The 24,969-nt window shown below is 37.5% G+C and overlaps 1 protein-coding gene across 2 annotated transcripts in view; it reads right to left on the bottom strand.

Moving 5' to 3' along the window:
- Positions 1 to 1,167: 1,167 nt before the first annotated feature.
- MAP3K13 (mitogen-activated protein kinase kinase kinase 13) overlaps positions 1,168 to 24,969 on the bottom strand; it is a 252,423-nt gene continuing 228,621 nt past the window's right edge. For both annotated transcript variants that reach the window (XM_053698740.1, XM_053698741.1), the window contains 4 exons: positions 13,303 to 13,440; positions 12,464 to 13,217; positions 8,042 to 8,410; positions 1,168 to 7,088 (listed from right to left, as the gene is read on the bottom strand). In XM_053698740.1, the coding sequence (XP_053554715.1) occupies positions 6,987 to 7,088; positions 8,042 to 8,410; positions 12,464 to 13,217; positions 13,303 to 13,440 (1,363 nt within the window). In that variant the 3' untranslated portion in view covers positions 1,168 to 6,986. The remainder of the gene's footprint in view (positions 7,089 to 8,041; positions 8,411 to 12,463; positions 13,218 to 13,302; positions 13,441 to 24,969) is intronic.

Genomic DNA, 24,969 nt, shown 5'->3' with positions numbered 1-24,969 from the left:
TACAAAGAAAAATTGATAATGGGAATAAAATAGAAAGTTGCTTAAAATCACATGCTCTATTTGAACCATGAAAGAAAAAGTTTGGGTTTAGTATCCCTTAAACACCATTTGTTAAAGCTGTGCTGATCTGGTTAGAATCCTCCTTAAACATTTAAGTGATATCCCTCTTATTACTTCACCCATTCTACCCCAGATGTAATCAACATATCTATAATTTCAGCTGGCTAGCCAGTCCAGCAACCAGTTGTTGCTATGCATATTTCAATGCCCACCATGACCCCTACCTACACAACTCTTTAGCCCTCAGACTTTATACTTACACAATGTTAACAGCAAATAGAACTCTGTATTTAAACTGATGTCTATTTACTTGACACTTCCTTATACTCTGCTTTGTGATTTCCGGTATCTTGTAGTATGCTACTTCCCAAAGGCTCTCCCCATAACCCTGTAAATTCTCATTTATCACCTAATGTGGAACTGGTTTCACCTCTGGACTCTGCAGCCTTATACATATCCCAGGCATTGCCAAATTTCTTTATTTGTCCTTATAAACATTTTATAAGTTCACAAATTCTTTATGAATGTGTTATCTCTTGACCTTCATACTATGTAGACCTCTTTTATATTGTAGTAATTTAGAAAAAGCATTTACAAAATGTGAATGTCTAAGAATGCTGATGATTTAAATAAGTGTAACTAGAAAAACTAACTGTATGTGTAGGGTTGGTTTATACTTCAAGTGTCTCAAGCAAAAGATATACAGATTCTATATTTTAAATATTATATTTACAGAGAGAATGAATATTTTATTATGATATTTTTGTGAATTCATAGTCCCATTATTTTGCATAATAAAATATTTCTTCTGATTGGTTGCTCAGTCCAGCCATGTTTGCAGTGCAGCACCTAGTATTACAAATGTCAGTATAAATTATGGCCAACCAGAGAATCTATCTGAAGTTCTGCCTTGCAGTTGCTTAGAAGTGTTAAATCTAGCTCCCTTAAACACTATTTCACATTATTATATCATATATACATTTGCATGCTCTCTGCTTAACTCCAAAAGCTAAAACAAAGATGTTCAATTTCCATTTAACAACAGGTACAAGCATGTATCCTCTTTCCCACCACCACACTTGATCAATAAAGATGCTTACAAAATGATACAGTAAACTGGCTTTTTATTCCATGCATCTGTTTGCTTTGATGTTCATTTGGATTCCCATCCCCTTACAGACAACATAAAACAGGCTGATATCTGGAAAAGCAGTGGAAAAAGGAAGAAAATAAAATAGTTGGGGTACAGTATGTATACTAATTAATAGAGATCATATTAAAAAGTGGATTTTTTAATGTTCCTAACCTCTTCATTATAAGAATAATTCATACCATATGGTACTAGCCTCTGATCATGAAACATATCAGCAACTTACTAAACTAGCTAAGTTACAATTCTATTTTAGTGGCGAGTAGATCACAGTTTATTCATAACCAGGATTAAAAGGGATTTAGGATTTTCAGTAGTTTGTCTATGTTTCTATGTAATTAATCCTGAACATAAATAGCACTAATGATGAATTTATTTTCATTCTAGTGTTTATTTTGTTGCTGTTGCATTCTTTATCATATTTACACACATAGATTGGACTGGGGGCACAAGAAAGGATGAAAAAAGGGACAACAGACAATAGTTAAAACAGGTTGGGAAGCAAAGAGGGAATGAATCAATGAGTTAAATTAATTAAAAAAACAAAACTATTTTCAATCTAGCACTGAAACATCAACATGAAGATACCATACAGCAGTGGAAACAAAGTCTAAATACAGAACATAATGTAGGTTGTTGTATCAATGGTCTATTTTATTTTTATATACTCCTATAAGATAATCATTTTAAAAATAGGCACTTTGCCTTCATGAAGGGATGTTTGCATTTGTGTTTCTACTAAAAATGCCTACCGCAATGTGCATTTATCATAAGTAAACCCAACACTCTTTTTAAAAAGGCTTTCTAGTAATTTTTCTAATTTTATCTTAAGAGTTTTTTTTTTTAAATACTTATTTTTGTCCCGAATAAACCATAATGTGGGAGTTGCTATTATGTGCCTGACAACATTTAAATTAAAGGAAGTGCACAACTGTTGCTGTATTAGATTCAATTTATAACTAAACAGCTTTTAAATAACAATTTGCATATCAAAATTATTACACACTTGAAATTTTCACTAGTCCCGGACGAGTAAGAAATTGCAGTGGGCAAGTGAATATTTTTACTTTTTCCAATCTTTATGATTAAGCGAGCTGACTATATATATATATATATATACACACACACACACACACACACACACACATACAAGTGTATGTGTATGTATAAATATACAGATAGAACCTGGAATTATTAGCTGTTCATGAGGGCATTTAAGTGGGTTAATATTAATGGCTCTATCATTTTCATTTATGCAAGTTTATTAACCTTGTCTATACTAGCCCTTGAGAAATTTAGCCGGAAACCCTGTTTTTAAGGATAGGTATATATACCATAAAGTAAACTAAATAATATGTATATATTCATATGCACAAGCTTAGGTTTTTGTAAATATATATATGTACATAATGAATATAAAATGTTACCAACAATTTGAAATCCTAAACAATTACATACTCATTTTTTTTTAAATGTTCTGCTACCTGAAATGCCTAGCTAAAAATACTCAGACTTGCTAATCACTGCTGCATGTCTATGTTTTGCTATATATTTATGAGCTGAACTTGTAGGAAATTCAGAGAAGAGTTTGAAATGTGAGCTGTGCAGAGGATTTTCCTGTAAACAATTACAAGGTTTAAATTCCTTCAGATACCATTAATATTAATTTAGTAAATCATTTTGTTCAGCGTCATGGATAAAGGAATCATTGTGACAATAATAAAACACAGGAATATTCTGATCTACAGAAACAAAATAATTACAGAAATAATAATTAACATGCAGCATAACTTAAAATCATAATGTAGTCCTGCTACACGACAACAAAAACATGGAATAACTTAAAAGTTCATACAATACTGTTTCCCATAACAATAAAAACCTTTCCCTTCATTCGTCCTAAGGTGCTCCACATGGATTAAACCCTTCTAAATTAGAGGGAAGCAACAGACTGCAGACCCCTGTGACAGAGAAGGGATCAAAGGTAGGTTTAACCCTACCGCTGCTGGAGACAAGTATTTTTTCTCCTGCTCCATTTTTATAAAATATTTTATTAAGCACCGCAATGGCCAATCAGGAAGTCTCTGCAGTGGAAACAATTAGGGAGCCCTGATGGATGGTGTAGCAGATTTTTGCTGAATGGCGGGGGACATCATCATTCTGGAATATTGAAAGAAAAATCTCTCTCACTAAAACTACAAAGTGCATTTTTTAAAAGGACATTAAACATCTTTTGTTATTGTGTAAAAATTGTGCTTTGTCCTACCTTCCCTAGAGGGTACCAAAAAGCAAAATCTGTAATCTTCAAATGCTGCAAATAAAATAACGGATTTAGATAATTTGCAGCATTTTTAAAGCCTAGAGTACAGATTTTGCTTTCTTTGTCTCTCTAGGGACCGTGGTAAAAATTACAATTTTTTTACATGAAAGGAGGTGTTTAATGCAACTTTAAAATAGGCAATAGCTTCTCTTTTTAAATCTACAAAAGATATATAGGGACATATTTAACAATGTGTGTGCGGACATGATACAAAGTAGCGTAATATGTCTGCTGCACATCGATAAATGCCGAGAGCATACGCTGCCAACATTTATGATTGCACCAGCAGTTCTTGTGAACTACTGGTGCAATGCCGCCCCCTGTAGATTCGCTAGCAGGGGGTGTCAATCAACCCTATTGTATTCAATCGGGTTGATTTCTGTCCGCGGCCTCAGAGCAAGCGGATAAGTTAGGCGGACAAGTAAGCGGTCTTTAGACCGCTTCTTCATAATTTCTGTTTCCGGCGAGCCTTCCATACGGAGCTTGATAAATATGCCCCATAATATTTACATTGAGATTTTCCTTGCAGTTTCCCTATGCCAAATAATTATTCTATAAACAAAGTTAATTTAAAAAGATGTTGACATTATAGCCTCTGATTCTACTAATAATATGTCTCCTCACCTGTGATTAATTTCTCCCTTCTACTACCTGATAGATTTTCAATTCTTTTTAAACATTCATTCACCATAACTCAAATGTGTATTCCTTTATCTCTGGAAATAAGCTTCACCAGGCAGCAAATCAAACCTATCTTCTGCTGATGAGAGTTCATAACAGCTGTCCAAAAGTGGTTTGTTTTTTTGCTGCACCTACCCCATAAAGGGGAAATGCTGTGGTTGAACACAGTATTGGAAGCAAAAAGCATGAGCTAATGTTTGTCTAATTTGCATATTTTACCATGAGTTCTCTGGTGCATTGGTAACAATGTATACAGAGTACTTCTGGGAAAAGCAAGCGAGGACACTTGCCTAGATGAGCTAATATTATATTCAATAACTCTTTCGTTCTTACTTTTATGATATTGAGTATTTTAATCTCATGCTTGTCCACCATAACTCAAATGAGTATTGCTTTTAAACGTGGGTTACAAATTCTCTTCATGTCTATGACTGGGCGAAGCAGTAGAGAATATTGATATATATATATTACAGTTATTCATTCCTTTTGGCTCTTTTAACATTGGATTTTTGATCAATATAAGAGTCTCCAGCAACAGAAGAGTTAAATTCACAGTACCTTGTAAACATGTTAAAAAAAAATGTGCCCGATTCAGTTGGTCATATAGCTGGAATTTATAAAGTCAGAATTATATAGCTTGTAGTTTGCTTTATGTGGTCCCAGATTTTACCATATTGTTATAAGGGACTGCTAACATTTCTGACCATGGAAGGCTTAAATCCCAATTTATCATTTTGACTGAATCTGGACCCTGAGGTTTTCAGGGAAATAAATTACTTGCCATATCAAGAATATGGTTAAGAATATATATATACACAAAATAAAATATATAGATCTAATCCAAGATTTAAAAAAAATGTCCCATATCATTGAGTGAATTCTGAATGGCTTACAGATTTTGGAATCATGTGGCATGGGCAATCCTTTAATGTTGAGAAAGGTGCACTATATCTAACATCTTAGCTGCCACAGTATTTCAGTTCTAGGGAATGCATTCTGAAATGATTTGCGCCATGTTTTTTTGTTAGCCAATCAGATTCTGTTCCCTGTAATACCATCTTGGGGGGCTCTGTCTTGCGGTGTGCAGAAACCACCAGCTTCTTGATGATGAGACAATTTTGCAAATCCAGGAAACAGTCAATTCTAGATCACAGTTAAACTATTTACTTTCCTGTCCTTTCCTTTGAGCTTCCTTGGAAAACACAACAGAGAGGTGCAGCTTGAAATGTTTCCTTTGTTACAATTTAACTATTTCAGTGCTGGCATGGTAAAACATGGTATGCAGTCTGTACAACTGCCCAGCAATCAAATTGTTAACAAATTGTTAACTCCATTAAAAAGTCTAAAACCTAAAAAAAAATCTGAAAAAATATACCTGAATCCTGATATTGTGGTCACCTGAGAAGATCCACAATAAAGAATTTCTGTGCTACAATGATATTATTAAACAGGAGTGTCTAACATCTCAATGGCCACAGTCTGGTCAGGATTTAATGATCTAACCTCTTGATACATAGTCAGGTTACCTGAGCCTAACAGGAACACCTGTGTTCAAGTAAGTAAATAAAACAAATCCTGGCATGTTTGTGGCCCTAAAGTTGGACACCCCTGTGAAATGCCTTTCCTCACAGAAACCCTGGTGCTACTCTGCCATTGTGTGCTTTTTTTTAAATTGTTCACTTCAATACTAATTTCAAGGACATTTCTCTGCTTCAGCAGAACAAAGAATCCTGGATCTGTCGAGAGATGAAAGGTCACTGTGATGAAGCAAAGGGGCATATGGCTGGGATCACTCCTGAGTGGGAAGATTAGTGACCTCTCAGCTTCCTAAAAATCCAGTCTATATCCACAAGTGTTTAAATAATACAAATCACAGAACAAGTGCTGGTGTCTGAAGTCTAACAGAGTCTGCAAAAAGCCCTCTTATAGCAGCATACATCCCTCTTGCTTTTCTGCTTTGGAGACTTTGTAAGTAAATCTTTGCCATTGAGGACTGGGAAGTTTGGGTTGATTATTACCTCCCCCAACAAAGCGCCTTCAAAATGATTATGGTATTCTCTTGTTCAAAGAGAGTAGAAAGTCACAGTTTTCCTTTGTGTCTGGTTTAAAGCAGTTAATACATGAGCAAAGATAAAAAAAGAGATAGTTTTTCTTCATGATCTCCATCACGTTTTGTTCTGAAGTGCAGTTAGCTCCTCATTCTTCATAAACAGAAAGCCAACCTACGAACTCTCCTTCATAAATCTATATTTATATTTAAAAAAAAAAAAAAGTTTATATTTTGGTCCCTAAAGAACAGCAGCAGCAGCATATCTTAGATGTATCTCTGCCACAATTCATTAGAATGCATGGTTTTGCTCATCAGTTTACTTTTTAGCAAAAGTTGTTGTTGCCACATTTAAATCATTATTGGAATATAAAGGGTCCAAACAGAAAATAAATAGCACATTTTACAGTATCTGGAAAATTTTCATGAAAATATTATCCCTGCCATTCTTGATCTAAATTACTTCCTTTTAGAAGCTTGTTCTTTTTGAGTGGTTTCTCCCTCAAGTGTTTTGCCCTCATTATTGCAGAATTATTTAGCATTAATCCTATTCTGCTGGAAGCATAGAGAGCCAGAAACAAATTTCATTCCAACAGTTTCTTGCCCCTCCTTAGCAGAGAAAAGGATAAATATGAGGACAAAGGGAGTTTCAGGCATTGAAGGGAATTCATAGTTTTGATAAGGGGAGGATTAAAGTTTATGGAATACTGCTCCTGGCCAAACCATCTTCACCAGGTAGAAGCATTGCCAGGATGGTTGGTTCTCACGGTTGCATCAGAACATTCTCCTTCTGAGGTGTCACATTCTGACTCTGCAAAATTCCCTGTGTTCTGCAAAGGAAACAAATGGAGAAATGTTAATATCCTTTATTATTTATGTTTAATGCCCCAACAAATTCAACAGTACTATACACTGAAGACTCTGAAGAATAAAGTAGTGAGTTGTGATGGATATCAGTGAGATCACTGCACAGAATACATCAGAGGAATTCTTGGAATGGGAATCACTCTGAACAGACATTGTTGCTGGGTGGTTAGCTTCAGTGAACAAGCACAATTTTCCAAAGCATTGTAGTGGTGGAGGATGACAAAGCAGGCCAGAGAATCTCACAGGACATGGATAATACAGAAATGGTCCTGTATGTATGAATAAGAGAAGGCGATGCAAGTTCTTACTCTTCGTTTTCTAAGATTTAGTTATTAAGGGAAAGATTAGCTGATCATAATTTTCAACTTTTTATCCTGAAGCAGTGAAAGACCCCAAACTCTCAATCTAAGTAAAACAAGTAAGGAATAAAGGAACAAAAACATAAAAATGAAATAGAAGATTGGAGTAGAATATTGACCTGTTTTTTAGACAGAAAAAAAGCATTTTCAAATGAAGAAGTGGCAAAAGAGTGTGATATAATAATGCCATAAAGAATATTGTAAAAAAAAAAAACATTCTATTTTCCTGTCCTTGTATATATAACAAAAAATAAAAACAAACTGTACTGCAGCAGTATTAAATAGTACAAGCACTTAAAGCAAGGTTAACTAAGATGGTCAATCTATCAAATGAATTTACTTTAGAATGAGTCAATATAAAATAATAATTTATATGTTTTTAAAACTTATTTTTCCTACCTTAATATGCACAGTTTTCAAAATGTAAAAAAAATACCACTTTTATTGATATCTATTATAAAAAGGCAGTTTTATCTATGAATAGAAAGCTCCAAAGTGGTCAGGTCATGTTTGTTACTATTTTATTATGTTACAGAACAAACACTGCTTTATTTTACCTCATAGCTGTGCTCCTCAGAGCAGAGTTTTCCCAAAGACATCTGAGTCTTGACTCGTCTAACAGCACACTCTTTATCCGACAATCCATCAGACTGTGTAGAGATCTCTATGGGAATTTCAGGCGTCTGGGAAAGCATGTCCTCCAACTTATCATTTATCCGATCCTTGCGGCCGACAGTTAAATCATCTGGACTGTTGGAGTGGTCACTAGTGTTCCCCTCCTCCCCATCAGACACAGAAAGATTTTCAGAGCTAAAAGTGGAGTATGACTGGCAAGTACTCATCCCACGAGGAGGCCAATGTCTCCTGGGAAATTCCACCTCACTGTCCACCTCTCCCTCCTCCTCTTCTGAAGATTCATCACCATTCTGTGAGGAAGATAAGGATTATCCTATATTACAATTGTAAATACAATTGTATGTTTTCTACAGAGGTAAATCCTTCTGCACTATTAAACAATGCTACAGGGTTTTTAGTCAAATAAACAAATAGACATACATGTCTATGCTAGTGAATTATATATTGTACACTTGAAAGCCTAGTGATGAGGATTAGATTCAGCAAAGTTCAATTAATAATAATACAGTATATAAATACGCCTGTAATATTTACATCTAATTATAATCTCGACCACAGTGTTTGTATAAACAATACAGGTGACAACCTGCATCTCTATTTTATCTAATCATCATAAAAACTATCGGCTAGATTACGAGTTTGGCGTTAGCCTTAAAAAGCAGCGTTGAGAGGTCCCAACGCTGCTTTTTAACGCCCGCTGGTATTAAGAGTCAGGCAGGTACAGGTGTACCGCTCACTTTTCTTCCGCCACTCGAGGCTACCACAAATCCCCTTACGTCAATTGCGTATCCTATCTTTTTAATGGGATTTGCCTAACGCTGGTATTACGAGTCTTGGAAGAAGTGAGCGGTAGACCCTCTCCTGTCCAGACTCCTACCGCATTTAAAAGTCAGCTCTTAACTAAAGTGCTAAAAAGTACACTAACACCCATAAACTACCTATTAACCCCTAAACCGAGGCCCCCCCCACATCGCAAACACTTAAATAAAGTTTTTAACCCCTAATCTGCCGACCGGACATCGCCGCCACCTACATTATACTTATGAACCTCTAATCCGCTGCCCTTAACATCGCCGACACCTACATTATATTTATTAACCCCTAATCTGCCCCCCCAACGTCGCCGCCACCTACCTACAATTATTAACCCCTAATCTGCCGACCGTACATTGCCGCCACTTTATTAAATGTATTAACCCCTAAACCACCACACTCCCGCCTCGCAAACACTAGTTACATTTTATTAACCCCTAATCTACCCCCCAACGTCGCCGACACCTACCTACAATTATTAACCCCTAATCTTCCAACCCCAACGTCGCCGCTACTATAATAAATTTATTAACCCCTAAAACTAAGTCTAACCTTAAGTCTAACCCCCCCCTAACTTAAATATAATTTAAATTAAACTAAATTAATTTAACATAATTAAATAAATTAATCCTACTTACCGATAAAATAAACCCTAAGCTAGCTACAATATAACTAATAGTTACATTGTATCTATCTTAGGGTTTATATTTATTTTACAGGCAAGTTTGTATTTATTTTAACTAGGTAGAATAGTTATTAAAGAGTTATTAACTATTTAATAACTACCTAGCTAAAATAAAGACAAAATTACCTGTAAAATAAACCCTAACCTAAGTTACAATTACACCTAACACTACACTATCATTAAATGAATTCCCTAAACTACCTACAATTAATTACAATTAAATGAAATGATCTAAATTGCGAGAAAAAAAAACAAAAACACTAAATGACAGAAAAAAAAGAATTACAAGAATTTTAAACTAATTAACCTAATCTAATCCCCCTAATAAAATAAAAAAGCTCCCCAAAATAATACAATTTCCCTACCCTATACTAAATTGCAAATAGCCCTTAAAAGGGCCTTTTACGGGGCATTGCCCCAAAGTAATCAGCTTTTTTACCTGTAAAAAAAAGAATACAATACCCCCCCCAACATTACAACCCACCACCCACACACCCCTACTCTAAAACCCACCCAATCCCCCCTTAAAAAAACCAAACACTACCCCCTTGAAGATCACCCTACCTTGAGCCGTCTTCACCCAGCCGGGCACAAGTGGTCATCCGATCCCACCAGAATTCTTCACCCGATGGGGCAGAAGAGGACATCCAGACAGGCAGAAGTCTTCATCCGATGGGGCAGACGAGGACATCCAGACCGGCAGAAGTCTTCATCCGATGGGGCAGAAGAGGACATCCGGACCGGCAGACGTCTTCATCCAAGCGGCATCTTCTATCTTCTTCCATCCGACAAGGAGCGGCTCCATCTTGAAGACATCCGACGCAGAGCATCCTTACAGCACGATGAACTAACGATGAATGCCGGTTCCTTTAATTGACGTCATCCAAGATGGCGTCCCTCGAATTCCGATTGGCTGATAGGATTCTATCAGCCAATCGGAATTAAGGTAGGAAAAATCCGATTGGCTGATTGCATCAGCCAATAGAATGCGAGGTCAATTCTATTGGCTGATCCAATCAGCCAATCGGATTGAACTTAAATCCGATTGGCTGATTAAATCAACCAATCGGATTTTTCCTACCTTAATTCCGATTGGCTGATAGAATACTATCAGCCAATCGGAATTCGAGGGACGCCATCTTGGATGATGTCATTTAAAGGAACCGTCATTCGTCGTTAGTTCGTCGCGCTGGAAGGATGCTCCGCATCGGATGTCTTCAAGATGGAGCCGCTCCTCGTCGGATGGAAGAAGATAGAAGATGCCGCTTGGATGAAGACGTCTGCCGGTCCGGATGTCCTCTTCTGCCCCATTGGATGAATACTTCTGCCGGTTTGGATGTCCTCTTCTGCCCCATCGGATGAAGAATTCTGGCGGGATCGGATGACCACTTGTGCCCGGCTGGGTGAAGACGGCTCAAGGTAGGGTGATCTTCAAGGGGGTAGTGTTTGGTTTTTTTAAGGGGGGATTGGGTGGGTTTTAGAGTAGGGGTGTGTGGGTGGTGGGTTGTAATGTTGGGGGGGGTATTGTATTCTTTTTTTTACAGGTAAAAGAGCTGATTACTTTGGGGCAATGCCCCGCAAAAGGCCCTTTTAAGGGCTATTTGTAATTTAGTATAGGGTAGGGCATTTTATTATTTTGGGGGGCTTAGATTAGGTGTAATTAGTTTAATTTTCTTCTAAAAATTTTTTTCCTGTAATTTAGTGTTTGTTTGTTTTTGTACTTTAGTTTATTTTAGTTAATTGTATTTAATTTTAGCTAATTGTAGTTAATTAATTTAATTTATTTAATGATAGTGTAGTGTTAGGTGTAATTGTAACTTAGGTTAGGTTTTATTTTACAGGTAATTTTGTAATTATTTTAACTAGGTAGCTATTAAATAGTTATTAACTATTTAATAGCTATTTGTACCTAGTTAAAATAAATACAAAGTTGCCTGTAAAATAAAAATAAACCCTAAGCTAGATACAATGTAACTATTAGTTATATTGTAGCTATCTTAGGGTTTATTTTATAGGTAAGTATTTAGTTTTAAATAGGAATACTTTAGTTAATAATAGTAATATTATTTAGATTTAAATAATAATTAAGTTAGGGGGGTGTTAGGGGTTAATAACTTTATTATAGTGGCGGCGACGTTGGCAGCGGCAGATTAGGGGTTAATAAATTTAATATAGTTGCAGCGACATTGGGGGGGCAGATTAGGGGTTAATAACTATAATGTAGGTGGCGGCGGGGTCTGGAGCGGCAGATTAGGGGTTAGTAATATAATGCAGGGGTCGGCGATGTCGGGGGCGGCAGATTAGGGGTTAATAAGTGTAAGATTAGGGGTGTTTAGACTCGGGGTTCATGTTAGGGTGTAGACATATTTTTTATTTTCCCATAGGAAACAATGGGGCTGCGTTAGAAGCTGAACACTGCTTTTTTGCAGGTGTTAGGTTTTTTTTCAGCCAGCTCAGCCCCATTGTTTCCTATGGGGAAATCGTGCAAGAGCACGTTTTTCCAGCTTACCGCTACCGTAAGCAACGCTGGTATTGAGGGTAAGATGTGGAGCTAAATTTTGCTCAACGCTCACTTTTCAACGCTCACTTTTCTGAGGCTAATGCTGGCTTGCAGAAAACTCGTAATACCAGCGTTGTCTTAAGTGAGCGGTAAGGAAAAAAGGCTCGTTAGCACTGCACAGCCTTACCGACAAAACTCGTGATCTAGCCGTAAGTTTTTTTGAAAGAGCGTATTCATTGATCTCAACAATTCACACATTTTAAGGACTAGAATATGCTAGATTATGGCTGCCTCGGTTAAAACTCTCATCCACTACACTGAAAACAGATATACTGAAAAAGGTACCTTTCTCAAGGAGCGTATCCTCCGTGGTAGTGCTGGAGGAGTTGGAGCTGTCAGTGTGCTTACACCAACCGCTGCCCTTATGCTGGTAATCTGATCTACTCCTGTCTTGTTAGTATCAGTTCCCTCAAGAAGGTGGTTGTGCCTTGGAGACTCTGGTGTGCATCCCTCTAATCTCCCTTCAGTTTTCCTAGAATCTTCCCAAGTTCCTGAATTCATCTCTAGCTGAACAGTGGCCTCAGCACAATCTGGACATGGATTGTAGGGATCCTGCTGACAAAGCCCCCAGTTGTTTAAATTAATGCGGCTATCAATATCCATTGTACTAGAGAGGAGGTCTGGGCTAGATCCAGACATATGTCTCTGAGGATGAATACTCAATGGACTTCTCAGAGCAGCAGCAGGTCCAAAGTAACGTAAGTTGTTGGCGCAGTTGACAATGTTTTGTCCATGTACATTAAGCGTTTGATGCCGAGTTGGTGTTGGTTGTGCAGGTTCATGACGTGGGCTGCATGGAGGAGATGTTGGTGTATGATGCAGAGTAGAGACTTGGGAGGGGGGTGGAGAGTCTTGGTGTTTTAGAACTCCCACAAAGTCTGTGTGGCTTCCTTTACTGTTAGCTCGTCGGTGGCGTGGTTTGCTACGGTATCGACTCTTTCCTCCCACTGATGATATCTTGGGACTTCCAGAAAGTGGAGAGGCACTTGGTGCTCCCCCTTCCACACTAGTAATACCATCTGACTTTAGGAGATCAGGCCTAGCAGAAAAAAAAAGAGAACAGTTATTTAACAGAACAAGAAATCTTATTTCATTTATTCTAAATTATTATTAAATTAACTTACCTTTTGGTTTGGGATGATGGCTTGGATGATGTCCCTTTCTTTTTGATCAACTTCTCAACAGAATTAGGATGAACAAAGGCGCGGGCAGGATGGCGCTTGTAAGTCCCTGGATATTTCTTCTCTACAGCTTGCTCGCGCCTACAACAGCAGAAACAAGCTGTCAGAAATCTTCTACATATTCATGTTTGTCGCTTATATAAATCTACACTACAATGCATGTTGCAAATACGTTTTTTGTGTGTACATTTAAATCCATGTAATTGGCAAACCTCAATATTGTATAATTCAGTAAATTACTATAAAAATAAATGATGTTTTGTATTAAAGGGATATAAAACCAAAAATGTTTCTTTTGTGATTCAGACAGAGCATACCATTTTAAAACAACTTTCCAGTTTACTTCTATTATGAAATATACTTAATTCCCATGCTATTCTTTGTTGAAGAGATAACTAGGTTTGTGTCTGTAGCACTACATGGCAGGAAGTAGTGCTGCCATCTAGTGTTCTTGCAAATAGATAACAACAGGGGCGAAACTACAGGGGGTGCAGAGGGCGCAATTGCGACTGGGCCCCCAAGGGTGGGGGCCCAGCTTAAAAAAAAAAAATTTTTTTTATGAAAAACATTGACCTGCCACTGCCTGATGCTTTACTAGTGTCTCTGACTACAGGGGCAAGTCTTTCTGTTTTACCCATTGGTGTTTATGTGTGTGTATGTATGTATGTGACTGTGTGTGTATTTATGCATGTATGTGTGTGTGTATGTATGTGACTGTGTGTGTATTTATGCATGTATGTGTGTGTGTATGTATGTGACTGTGTGTGTATTTATGCATGTATGTGTGTGTGTATGTATGTGACTGTGTGTGTATTTATGCATGTATGTGTGTGTATGTATGTGACTGTGTGTGTATTTATGCATGTATGTGTGTGTGTATGTATGTGACTGTGTGTGTATTTATGCATGTATGTGTGTGTGTATGTATGTGACTGTGTGTGTATTTATGCATGTATGTATGTGACTGTGTGTGTATTTATGCATGTATGTGTGTGTATGTATGTGACTGTGTGTGTATGTATGCATGTATGTGTGTGTGTATGTATGTGACTGTGTGTGTATTTATGCATGTATGTGTGTGTGTATGTATGTGACTGTGTGTGTATTTATGCATGTATGTGTGTGTATGTATGTGACTGTGTGTGTATTTATGCATGTATGTGTGTGTGTATGTATGTGACTGTGTGTGTATTTATGCATGTATGTGTGTGTGTATGTGTGTATGTATGTATGTGACTGTGTGTGTATTTATGCATGTATGTGTGTGTGTGTATGTATGTATGTGACTGTGTGTGTATTTATGCATGTATGTGTGTGTGTGTATGTATGTATGTGACTGTGTGTGTATTTATGCATGTATGTGTGTGTGTGTATGTATGTATGTGACTGTGTGTGTATTTATGCATGTATGTGTGTGTGTGTGTGTATGTATGTGACTGTGTGTGTATTTATGCATGTATGTGTGTATGTATGTATGTATGTGACTGTGTGTGTATTTATGCATGTATGTGTGTGTGTATGTATGTGACTGTGTGTGTATTTATGCATGTATGTGTGTGTGTATGTGTGTATGTATGTATGTATGTGACTGTGTGTGTATTTATGCATGTATGTGTGTGTGTATGTGTGTATGTATGTATGTGACTGTGTGTGTATTTATGCATGTATGTGTGTGTGTATGTATGTGACTGTGTGTGTATTTATGCATGTATGTGTGTATGTATGTATGTGACTGTGTGTGTATTTATGCATGTATGTGTGTGTATGTGTGTATGTATGTATGTGACTGTGTGTGTATTTATGCATGTATGTGTGTGTATGTGTGTATGTATGTATGTGACTGTGTGTGTATTTATGCATGTATGTATGTGTGTGTGTGTATGTATGTATGTGACTGTGTGTGTATTTATGCATGTACTGTATGTGTGTGTGTGTGTGTATATGTTTGTGGAACCAGCAAATTACAGACCTTGTTACTACAGCATGGGGGGGGGGGGGGGCAGGGGGTAAACAGTGTCACTATACAGTACCACTATATACAGTATGGGGGGCTGGACTATGTCACAGACTACTGTGCTAAGTACTGGGGCGGGTAGGGTCAGACCAGCCATCTCACCGGCAGATTACAGACTGTGTCACTGACTCACTATATACAGTACTGGTGGGTTAAACAGTGTCACTATATACAGTAATAGGGGGGTCAGACCATCTCACAGACTGTGGGCACAGGGTACCTCCTTTTGCAGACATGTAATATGATTCACATTTTTTTCTGTGTTAAATGTTAAAAAAATAAAAAGATATGTATCAAATTCACTTTTTTTTGGGGGGGGGGCCTTCTTAGATTCTTGCACCTGGGCCCTGTGGTTTCTAGTTACGCCTCTGGATAACATTTTTGCACAACTGCTGCCACACAGTGCTCCTGACAAGTGCCCACTCATGAGCTTTCCATCCTGCTTTTCAACAAAAGATACAAAGAGAGCAAATAAAATTAGATAATAGAAGTAAATTGGAAAGTTGTTTAAAATGGCATGCTCTATCTGAATCATGAATGAAAAATGTTGGGTTTCATGTCCCTTTAAGGCAAGTCATGTTTAACATTATGGTGTAATAGTTTAGTACTACAGTAACATAGTAGCAAAGTAGATGAGGCTGAAAAAAGTCTTAATTTTAGTCTTTACAGTACTCTTTTTATAAAAAGAAATCCTGACAAGTGAACAAACAGTAATGCCTTAAAATGGGCATGAAAATAAAAAAATAAACTTGCGTGATTTAGATCAAGAGTACAACTTAAAGGGACAGTCTAGTCAAAATTAAACTTTCACGATTCAGACAGGGCATGCAATTTTAAACAACTCCTTTTTGATAACTGGTCACTAAAACTGTACTTTATACTTATGATGAGGTCATAACAGGGATTTCTTTAAAGGCAGAATTATGCTTTCTTTCCTTCCATTCATGCCCCTTTTTATACATGTTAAGACCTTATTTGCCTTAGAAGCTGCCGCCTGGTTTTGAACAAGACTTAGGGGCATATCTATCAAGCTCCGTATGGAGCTTGAAGCCCTGTGTTTCTGGCGAGCCTTCAGACTCGCCAGAAACACAAGTCGACAGACCTTTGTGAAATAGGCCTCTTAGTCTCATGTGAAAGAGTAAATCAGAACATACAAAAGGAAGCACACAAGATGGGCTTTACCAAGTCTACTAAAGATAACAATATTACTCTCATGCCTTCTCCCTTCCCATATATAGTCCTCATCTTCCTGTAGAGTTCAGCTCAGTTTTTACTTATCTAGAGCAGTGCTTTCCAAACTGTGTGTCGGCAGCAGTGTGTAGGTGTGTCCCTGCTTCAACAAAAATTGTTTGGAATTAAAAAAAAAATTTTTGGCTTCTGACTTTCCACCTGCCTGCTATGCATATCACATGGTTGACACGTGATTGATACCTAGTGGGTCACAGATAATCTTAATCTATTGGCGCAGCTCAGCGGGAACTGAAACTATTCCCATTGGCGTCTTTGGCTGCACAATGGCTCCTGACTGCAGATGTAGTCTCCGCAATCAGCTTGTGCATGTATAGTCAGTGAGTGGGACAGCAGTGTGTTTGCAGCATGGGCAGTAGTCAGTCAGACTGGCAGAGCTCTGAGAGAGGCAGCTTAAAAGCTGAGCTGCAGTCAGAAGTTAAAAGTTTTTTTTTTTTTGCAGCTAGCTCCCAGTAGTGCATTGCTGCTCCTGCTCTTGATATATGGATAGGAAGTGGAAGCTTAAAAATGCTTGATGATGTAATGCGAGTGTCTTTATCTAATATTTCACTAAATATTCAGAAACTGTTCACCCATAAACATCATACATCCCATTAAAATAGTAAGTAGCTATTGGTGTTATTAAACTTTTTTTTCCATTCTTGCACATACTTACTGTGTTACTTGTAAATACATTTTGTTATTATATAATTTATGTATGTGTCCGTATCTCTTAAAACAAGTTAGTTTAACCTCCTGTTTGCTAGTACAACTGAATTACTGTGTCGCAAAATGATGTAGGTCTAAAAAGTGTGTCACCAACATGAAAAGCTTGGAAAGCTCTGATCTAGAGCAAGGTAATCTGGTTGTAACTTTGTCTACTTCAAAAGTTTTCATTTTTAAAAAGATAGATAACGCCTTTACTACTCATTCTCCAGCTTTGCGCAACCAACATTGTTATATTAATACACTTTAAAACCTTTAAACCTCTAAATTTCTGCCTGTCTTTAAGATACTACAGACAGCATCTTTTTGTATAGCTTTTCACAGCAAGACACTGCTAGTTCCTGTGTGCCATATAGATAACATTGAGCTCAATCCTGTGAAGTTATTCATGAGTCAGTACTAACTGGATAAAATGCATGTCTGTAAATAGCACTGAGAGAAGGGGGCAGTCTGCAGAGGCTTAGATACAAGGTAATCACAGAGGTAAAAAGCATATTAATATAACAGTGTTGGTTATGCAAAACTGGAGGGAGAATGGGTAAAAAAGGGATTATCTATCTTTTTTTATCTAAATAATTGTGTTTTAAGATATGTATATATTTGGTACATATATCTATGTATAATAATGTACATACTTGTGGATGTGACTGAGATCATTATGCATGGTATTGGGTGCATATGTATCAGTTTCTGAACATACCTTGGTGTGCTTGTACATACAAAATCTCTAATACAGAACACCCTCACTATGGAAAATAATTGACCCACATGGTGCAATGACCAATGCTCATTTACAGTCAACCAATAATAATAATAAAAAAAAAAGATATATATTCAGGTAGATTTTGTGCGTCTCCATGAAAATTAAATGTTACTTTAATAAACTTGGTTTTGCCTTTTTATTTCCTTACGGTGAGATTACGAGTTTTGCGTTAGCCTTAAAAAGCAGCGTTGAGAGGTCCCAACACTGCTTTTTATCTAACGTAGGTATTACGAGTTTGACAGGTAGAAGCTCACTGCTCACTTTTCTTCCGCGACTCGAGGCTACCGCAAATCCCCTTACTTCAATTGCGTATCCTATCTTTTTAATGGGATTTGGCTAATGCTGGTATTACGAGTCTTGGAGAAAGTGAGCGGTAGAGCCTCTACCTCCAAGACTCCAACCGCATATAAAAGTCAGTAGTTAAGAGTTTTATGGGCTAACGCCGGAACATAAAACTCTTAACTAAAGTGCTAAAATGTACACTAACACCCATAAACTACCTATGAACCCCTAAACCAAGGCCCCCCCCACATCGCAAACACTATAATTAAATTATTTAACCCCTAATCTGCTGACCGGACATCGCCGCCACCTACAATATCCCTATGAACCCCTAATCTGCTGCCCCTAACATCGCCGACACCTACATTATATTTATTAACCCCTAATCTGCCTACCGGACATCACCGCCACTATAATAAATGTATTGACCCCTAAACCGCCGCACTCCCGCCACGCAAACACTATAATAAATTGTATTAACCCCTAATCTGCCCTCCCTAACATCGCCGCCACCTACCTACAATTATTAACCCCTAATCTCCCGCCCCCAACGTCACGGCTACAATAATAAAGTTATTAACCCCTAAACCTAAGTCTAACCCTAACACCCCCCTAAGTTAAATATAATGTAAATAAAACGAAATAAATTTACTATAATTAAATAAATTATTCCTATTTAAAACTAAATACTTACCTATAAAATAAACCCTAAGCTAGCTACAATATAACTAATAGTTACATTGTAGCTATTTTAGGATTTATTTTTATTTTACAGGCAACTTTGTATTTATTTTAACTAGGTACAATAGCTATTAAATATTTAATAACTATTTAATAGCTACCTAGTTAAAATAATTACAAAATTACCTGCAAAATAAATCCTAACCTAAGTTACAAATACACCTAACACTACACTATCAATAAATTAATTAAATAAATTAACTACAATGATAAACTAAAATACAATTAAATAAACTAAACTATATTACAAAAAAAAACAAACACTAAATTACAAAAAATAAAAAAATATTACAAGAATTTTAATCTAATTACACCTAATCTAATCCCCCTAATAAAATAAAAAAGCCCCCCAAAATAATAAAATTCCCTACCCTATACTAAATTACAAAAGTAATCAGCTCTTTTACCAGCCCTTAAAAGGGCTTTTTGCGGGGCATTGCCCCAAAGTAATCAGCTCTTTTACCTGTAAAATAAAATACAAGACCCCCCCAACATTACAACCCACCACCCACACACCCCTACTCTAAAACCCACCCGATCCCCCCTTAAAAAAACCTAACACTACCCCATTGAAGATCACCCTACCTTGAGTCGTGTTCACCCAGCCGGGCACCGATGGGCCAAAAGAGGACATCCGGAGCGGCAGAAGTCTTCATCCGATCGAGGCAGAAGAGGTCCTCCATCCAGCAGAAGTCTTCATCCAAGCGGCATCTTCTATCTTCATCCATCCGGCGCGGAGCGGAGTGGGTCTACCTTCAAGACATCCGACGTGGAGCATCCTCTTCTTCCCGACGACTAACGATGAATGAAGGTTCCTTTAAATGACGTCATCCAAGATGGCGTCCCTCGAATTCCGATTGGCTGATAGGATTCTATCAGCCAATCGGAATTAAGGTAGGAAAAATCCGATTGGCTGATTGGATGAGCCAATAGGATTGACCTCGATTGGCTGGATTGAAGTTCAATCCGATTGGCTGATTGGATCAGCCAATAGAATGCGAGGTCAATCCTATTGGCTCATCCAATCAGCCAATCGGATTGAACTTCAATCCGATTTTTCCTACCTTAATTCCGATTGGCTGATAGAATCCTATCAGCCAATCGGAATTCGAGGGACTCCATCTTGGATGACGTCATTTAAAGGAACCTTCATTCGTCGTTAGTCGTCGGGAAGAAGAGGATGCTCCGCGTCGGATGTCTTGAAGATGGACCCGCTCCGCACCGGATGGATGAAGATAGAAGATGCCGCTTGGATAAAGACTTCTGCTGGATGGAGGACCTCTTCTGCTCCGGATGTCCTCTTTTGGCCCATTGGTGCCCGGCTGGGTGAACACGACTCAAGGTAGGGTGATCTTCAATGGGGTAGTGTTAGGTTTTTTTAAGGGGGGATCGGGTGGGTTTTAGAGTAGGGGTGTGTGGGTGGTGGGTTGTAATGTTGGGGGGGTCTTGTATTTTATTTTACAGGTAAAAGAGCTGATTACTTTTGTAATTTAGTATAGGGTAGGGAATTATTTTGGGGGGCTTTTTTATTTTATTAGGGGGATTAGATTAAAATTCTTGTAATATTTTTTTATTTTTTGTAATTTAGTGTTTGTTTTTTTGTGTAATATAGTTTAGTTTATTTAATTGTATTTTAGTTTAGATCATTGTAGTTAATTTATTTAATTAATTTATTGATAGTGTAGTGTTAGGTGTATTTGTAACTTAGGTTATGATTTATTTTACAGGTAATTTTGTAATTATTTTAACTAGGTAGCTATTAAATAGTTATTAACTATTTAATAGCTATTGTACCTAGTTAAAATAAATACAAAGTTGCCTGTTAAATAAATATAAATCCTAAAATAGCTACAATGTAATTATTAAATTATATTGTAGCTATCTTATGGTTTACTTTATAGGTAAGCATTTAGTTTTAAATAGGAATAATTTATTTAATTATAGTAAATTTATTTTGTTTTATTTATATTATATTTAACTTAGGGGGGGGTTAGGGTTAGACTTAGGTTTAGGGGTTAATAACTTTATTATAGTAGCGGCGACGTTGGGGGCGTGAGATTAGGGGTTAATAATTGTAGGTAGGTTGCGGCGATGTTAGGGAGGGCAGATTAGGGGTTAATAAAATTTATTATAGTGTTTGCGAGGCGGGAGTGTGGCGGTTTAGGGGTTAATACATTTATTATAGTTTCGGCGATGTCCGGTCGGCAGATTAGGGGTTAGTAAGTGTAGGTAGGTGGCGGCGACGTTGGGTGCGGCAGATTAGGGGTTAATAAATATAATATAGGTGTCGGCGATGTTGGGGGCAGCAGATTAGGGGTTCATAGGGATAATGTAGGTGGCGGTGTCCGGAGCGGCAGATTAGGGGTTAATAGTATAATGCAGGTGTAAGCGATAGCGGGGGGGGGCAGATTAGGGGTTAATAAGTGTAAGATTAGGGGTGTTTAGACTCGGGGTTCATGTTAGGGTGTTAGGTGTAGACTTAGAAAGTGTTTCCCCATAGGAAATAATGGGGCTGCGTTAGGAGCTGAACGCTGCTTTTTTGCAGGTGTTAGGTTTTTTTCCAGCCAGCTCAGCCCCATTGATTCCAATGGGGAAATCGTGCACGAGCACGTTTTTCCAGCTTACCGCTACCGTAAGCAACGCTGGTATTGAGGGTTGAAGTGGAGCTAGATTTGGCTCCACGCTCACTTTTCTGAGGCTAACGCAGCCATTCCGAAAACTCGTAATACCAGCGTTGGCTTAAGGGAGCGCTGGAAAAAAAAGTCTCGTTAGCCCCGCAGGTCTTTACCGACAAAACTCGTAATCTAGGCGTTAGTTTTTAAACAATTTAATATATATATTTACTTAGAAGTTTATCAAATGGAGCATTATAATAATCACATACAAACTTATATAAAGCTCTACACACCCACCTTAATCAATTGCAGCTGTGTAGGTCCAGATACGCACTCAGCGTTATTACACGCCCACCCTCAGTACATCACATGGTATCACTATGGTAACTAAACACAACTTCTGGAGTCAGAAAACAATGTTTTCCCAATAGGTAAGCTGGTCATCAGATTGCATCTTTAAGGACTATGATAACTGGCCACGTGCCCCCTACCCCTCAATGAGAGTGAGGATAGAGAATGCAGTCTTCTACGACTGGAGTCAAGATGGATTTATTACTTGAACACAGGGGCTACACAAGGATTGATTACAATACTGGATTATACATGGTTTATATTGAATTATGGATTCATCTGAGTATTTGAATAAAAAATATTTGTATGGGTCATTTATGGCTCACAATGAGGCCATTATAGTTTAGTATGTTTAATTTAAATATTGCACTACATGAGCATGAAGAGTTTACGTTAGTGACTTATTGCTTTAAGAGTTATGATACGTTTCCTTATGGTCAGGTTACCCAACATGCTGTCTTTTTATTTTATTTCTTGTTTTTAATGTGTCCAGATATATTTATTAAGCGACTGTTCTCAGTGCTTTATGAGATCATTTTTTTGTCATATAATGCAATCTTAATGAGACATTTTTGTCATGTTATTTATCCACCTTTACATATGTGGGAACCAATTGTGACGGATGAGTAATATATTCTCCATAAAAATGCATTTTTTAATAATCTTAAAGGGACAGAGCATGCAATTTTTAGCAACTTTCTAATTTACTCCTATTATCATTTTGCTTTATTCTCTTGCTATCTTTATTTGAAAAGCAGACATGTAAAGCTTAGGAGCCAGCCCATTTTAGGTTCAGCACCCTGATTAGTGCTTGCTTATTGGTGGCTCCCTTTTGTACGGCCAGTACCCACATAAAACCTGAGATCACACACCTTGTTCTGTGCACACTCAGTCAGCTCCATGCCCAAATCAAACTTCAGATCTGCCATGTCAGAGAGTAGGAGAGGAGTTAAGAGAAAAGAGAGAGAGAGAGAGAGAGAAGAGAGAGAGAGAGTAAAGAGAATGAGACAGTGGGGAGAGAGAGTGAAGACATAAAAGGAGACAGAAAAGAGATTACATAGAGTGGAGAGAAAGTGAAGGGGAATAAAAAAATATAGACAAGAGACAGAAAATAGAGAGAAGGAGAGAGTAGAGCGAGAGAGAAAGGAGGAGAGAATTGAAAGATAGTGTACAAAGGGATAGATTACAAGTGGCGTGCTGAAGTTAGCTCAGGTTGCAATAAGCAATATTGCAACCTTGATAACTTGCGCACATATATTACAAGTTTAAAGTTAAGTAACATGATTTGCTCTTATCGGGTTAGCACGACTGAAAACCTAAAGGGTAAAAGGTATATGACTAGGTATTTGACTGGAAAGGGCTATAATGTGTATATGTTACAGGTAAAGTCAGAAATTCAGGTAATCCGGTAAACCTAACATTACTCAAGCGGCTGTGGGTAAAGTCCAATGTCTCTGCCTGGGCCAATCCAATGGCATCCACCACAAGTGAACCTTGGGGAATGAGGTTTACAAGGGGGGCTTCACCCCTTGAACCCCCTATGCAAAAAAGATAGTGAAGATGTGTGAATTACAGTGCATCATATATATATATATATATATATATATATATATATATATATATATATATATATATATATAGGTTTGATGCAGTGATTCAATGCACTTTGAGAAGATGTATCATGTAACATCAGGCTTTACCCACAGCCGCTTGGGTAATGTCAGGATTACACATATAAACACACATATATATATATATATACACCCTTTGGAGCCCTTTCCAGTTAAATTCCTCGAAACTTGAAAAATAATTTTTAAGCAATTTTAATATTTTATAAGGTGTTGTACTAGGTACTTAATGTAAATGTTTTGTATTCCAATGTTCTTAGTAGTGGAGTTTAGGATCATTGTCCTGTTGCATCACCCAACTTCTACTGAGCTCTAGCTGGCACACAGCCACCCTGATATTATCCTGTAGCATATCTTGATACACTTGGGAATTTATTTTTCAATCGATGATGGCAAGTGGTCCAAGCCCCAAATCATGATGCTCCCTCCACTATACTTAACAGTTAGGATGATGTTTTCATGTTGGTATGCAGAGCCCTTTTTACGCCAAACATACTGCTGCATGTTCTTCCAAAACAACTCAACCTTAGTTTCATCAGTCCACAACACATTTTCCCAGTAGTGTTAAGGTGGTCTTTGGAAAACTTCAGGCATGCAGCAATGTTTCTTTGCGAAAGCTGCAGCTTTCTTTGTGGTGTCCTACCATGGGCACCATGCCTGTTCAGTATTTTCTGTATAGTAAACCCTTGAACAGAAATGTTAACCAGTCCCAATGATTTCTTCAAGTTTTTAGCTGTCACTCTAGGGTTCCTTTTTACCTCATTGAGAATTGTGCGGTGTGCCCTTTGAGTCAACTTGGCTGGACAGCCACTTCTAGGGAGAGTAGCCACAGTACTAAATCATCTCCATTTATAGACAATTTGTCCAACACTGGACAGATGAATATGTAAGCTCTTTGAGAAAACTTTGTAAGCCTTTTCAGCTTTATGCAAAACAACAATTCTTAATCACAGATATTCTGAGAGCTCTTTTTTGAGAGGCATGGTTCACATCAACAGATACATTTTGTGAATAGCAAACTCAAAATGTTTGAGTGCTTTTTATAAGTAAAAGTAGCTTTAACCCACACCTCCAATCTTGTTTCATTAATTGTACACCAGGTTTGCCAATTTTCAAATCTAATTAGCTTTTGCAGAAGTAATTAGCCTATGGTTTCACATACTTTTTCCAACCTATACTGTGAATATTTGAATGATATATTCAATATGTACAAGAATAGTACAATAATTTGTGTGTTATTAGGTAAAACAGATCGTGTTTGTT

Source organism: Bombina bombina, chromosome 1 (genome assembly GCF_027579735.1).
Source record: "Bombina bombina isolate aBomBom1 chromosome 1, aBomBom1.pri, whole genome shotgun sequence".
NCBI lineage: Eukaryota > Metazoa > Chordata > Amphibia > Anura > Bombinatoridae > Bombina > Bombina bombina.
Note: the sequence above shows the minus strand (reverse complement) of the source record. Positions and strands in the feature narration are given on the sequence as shown.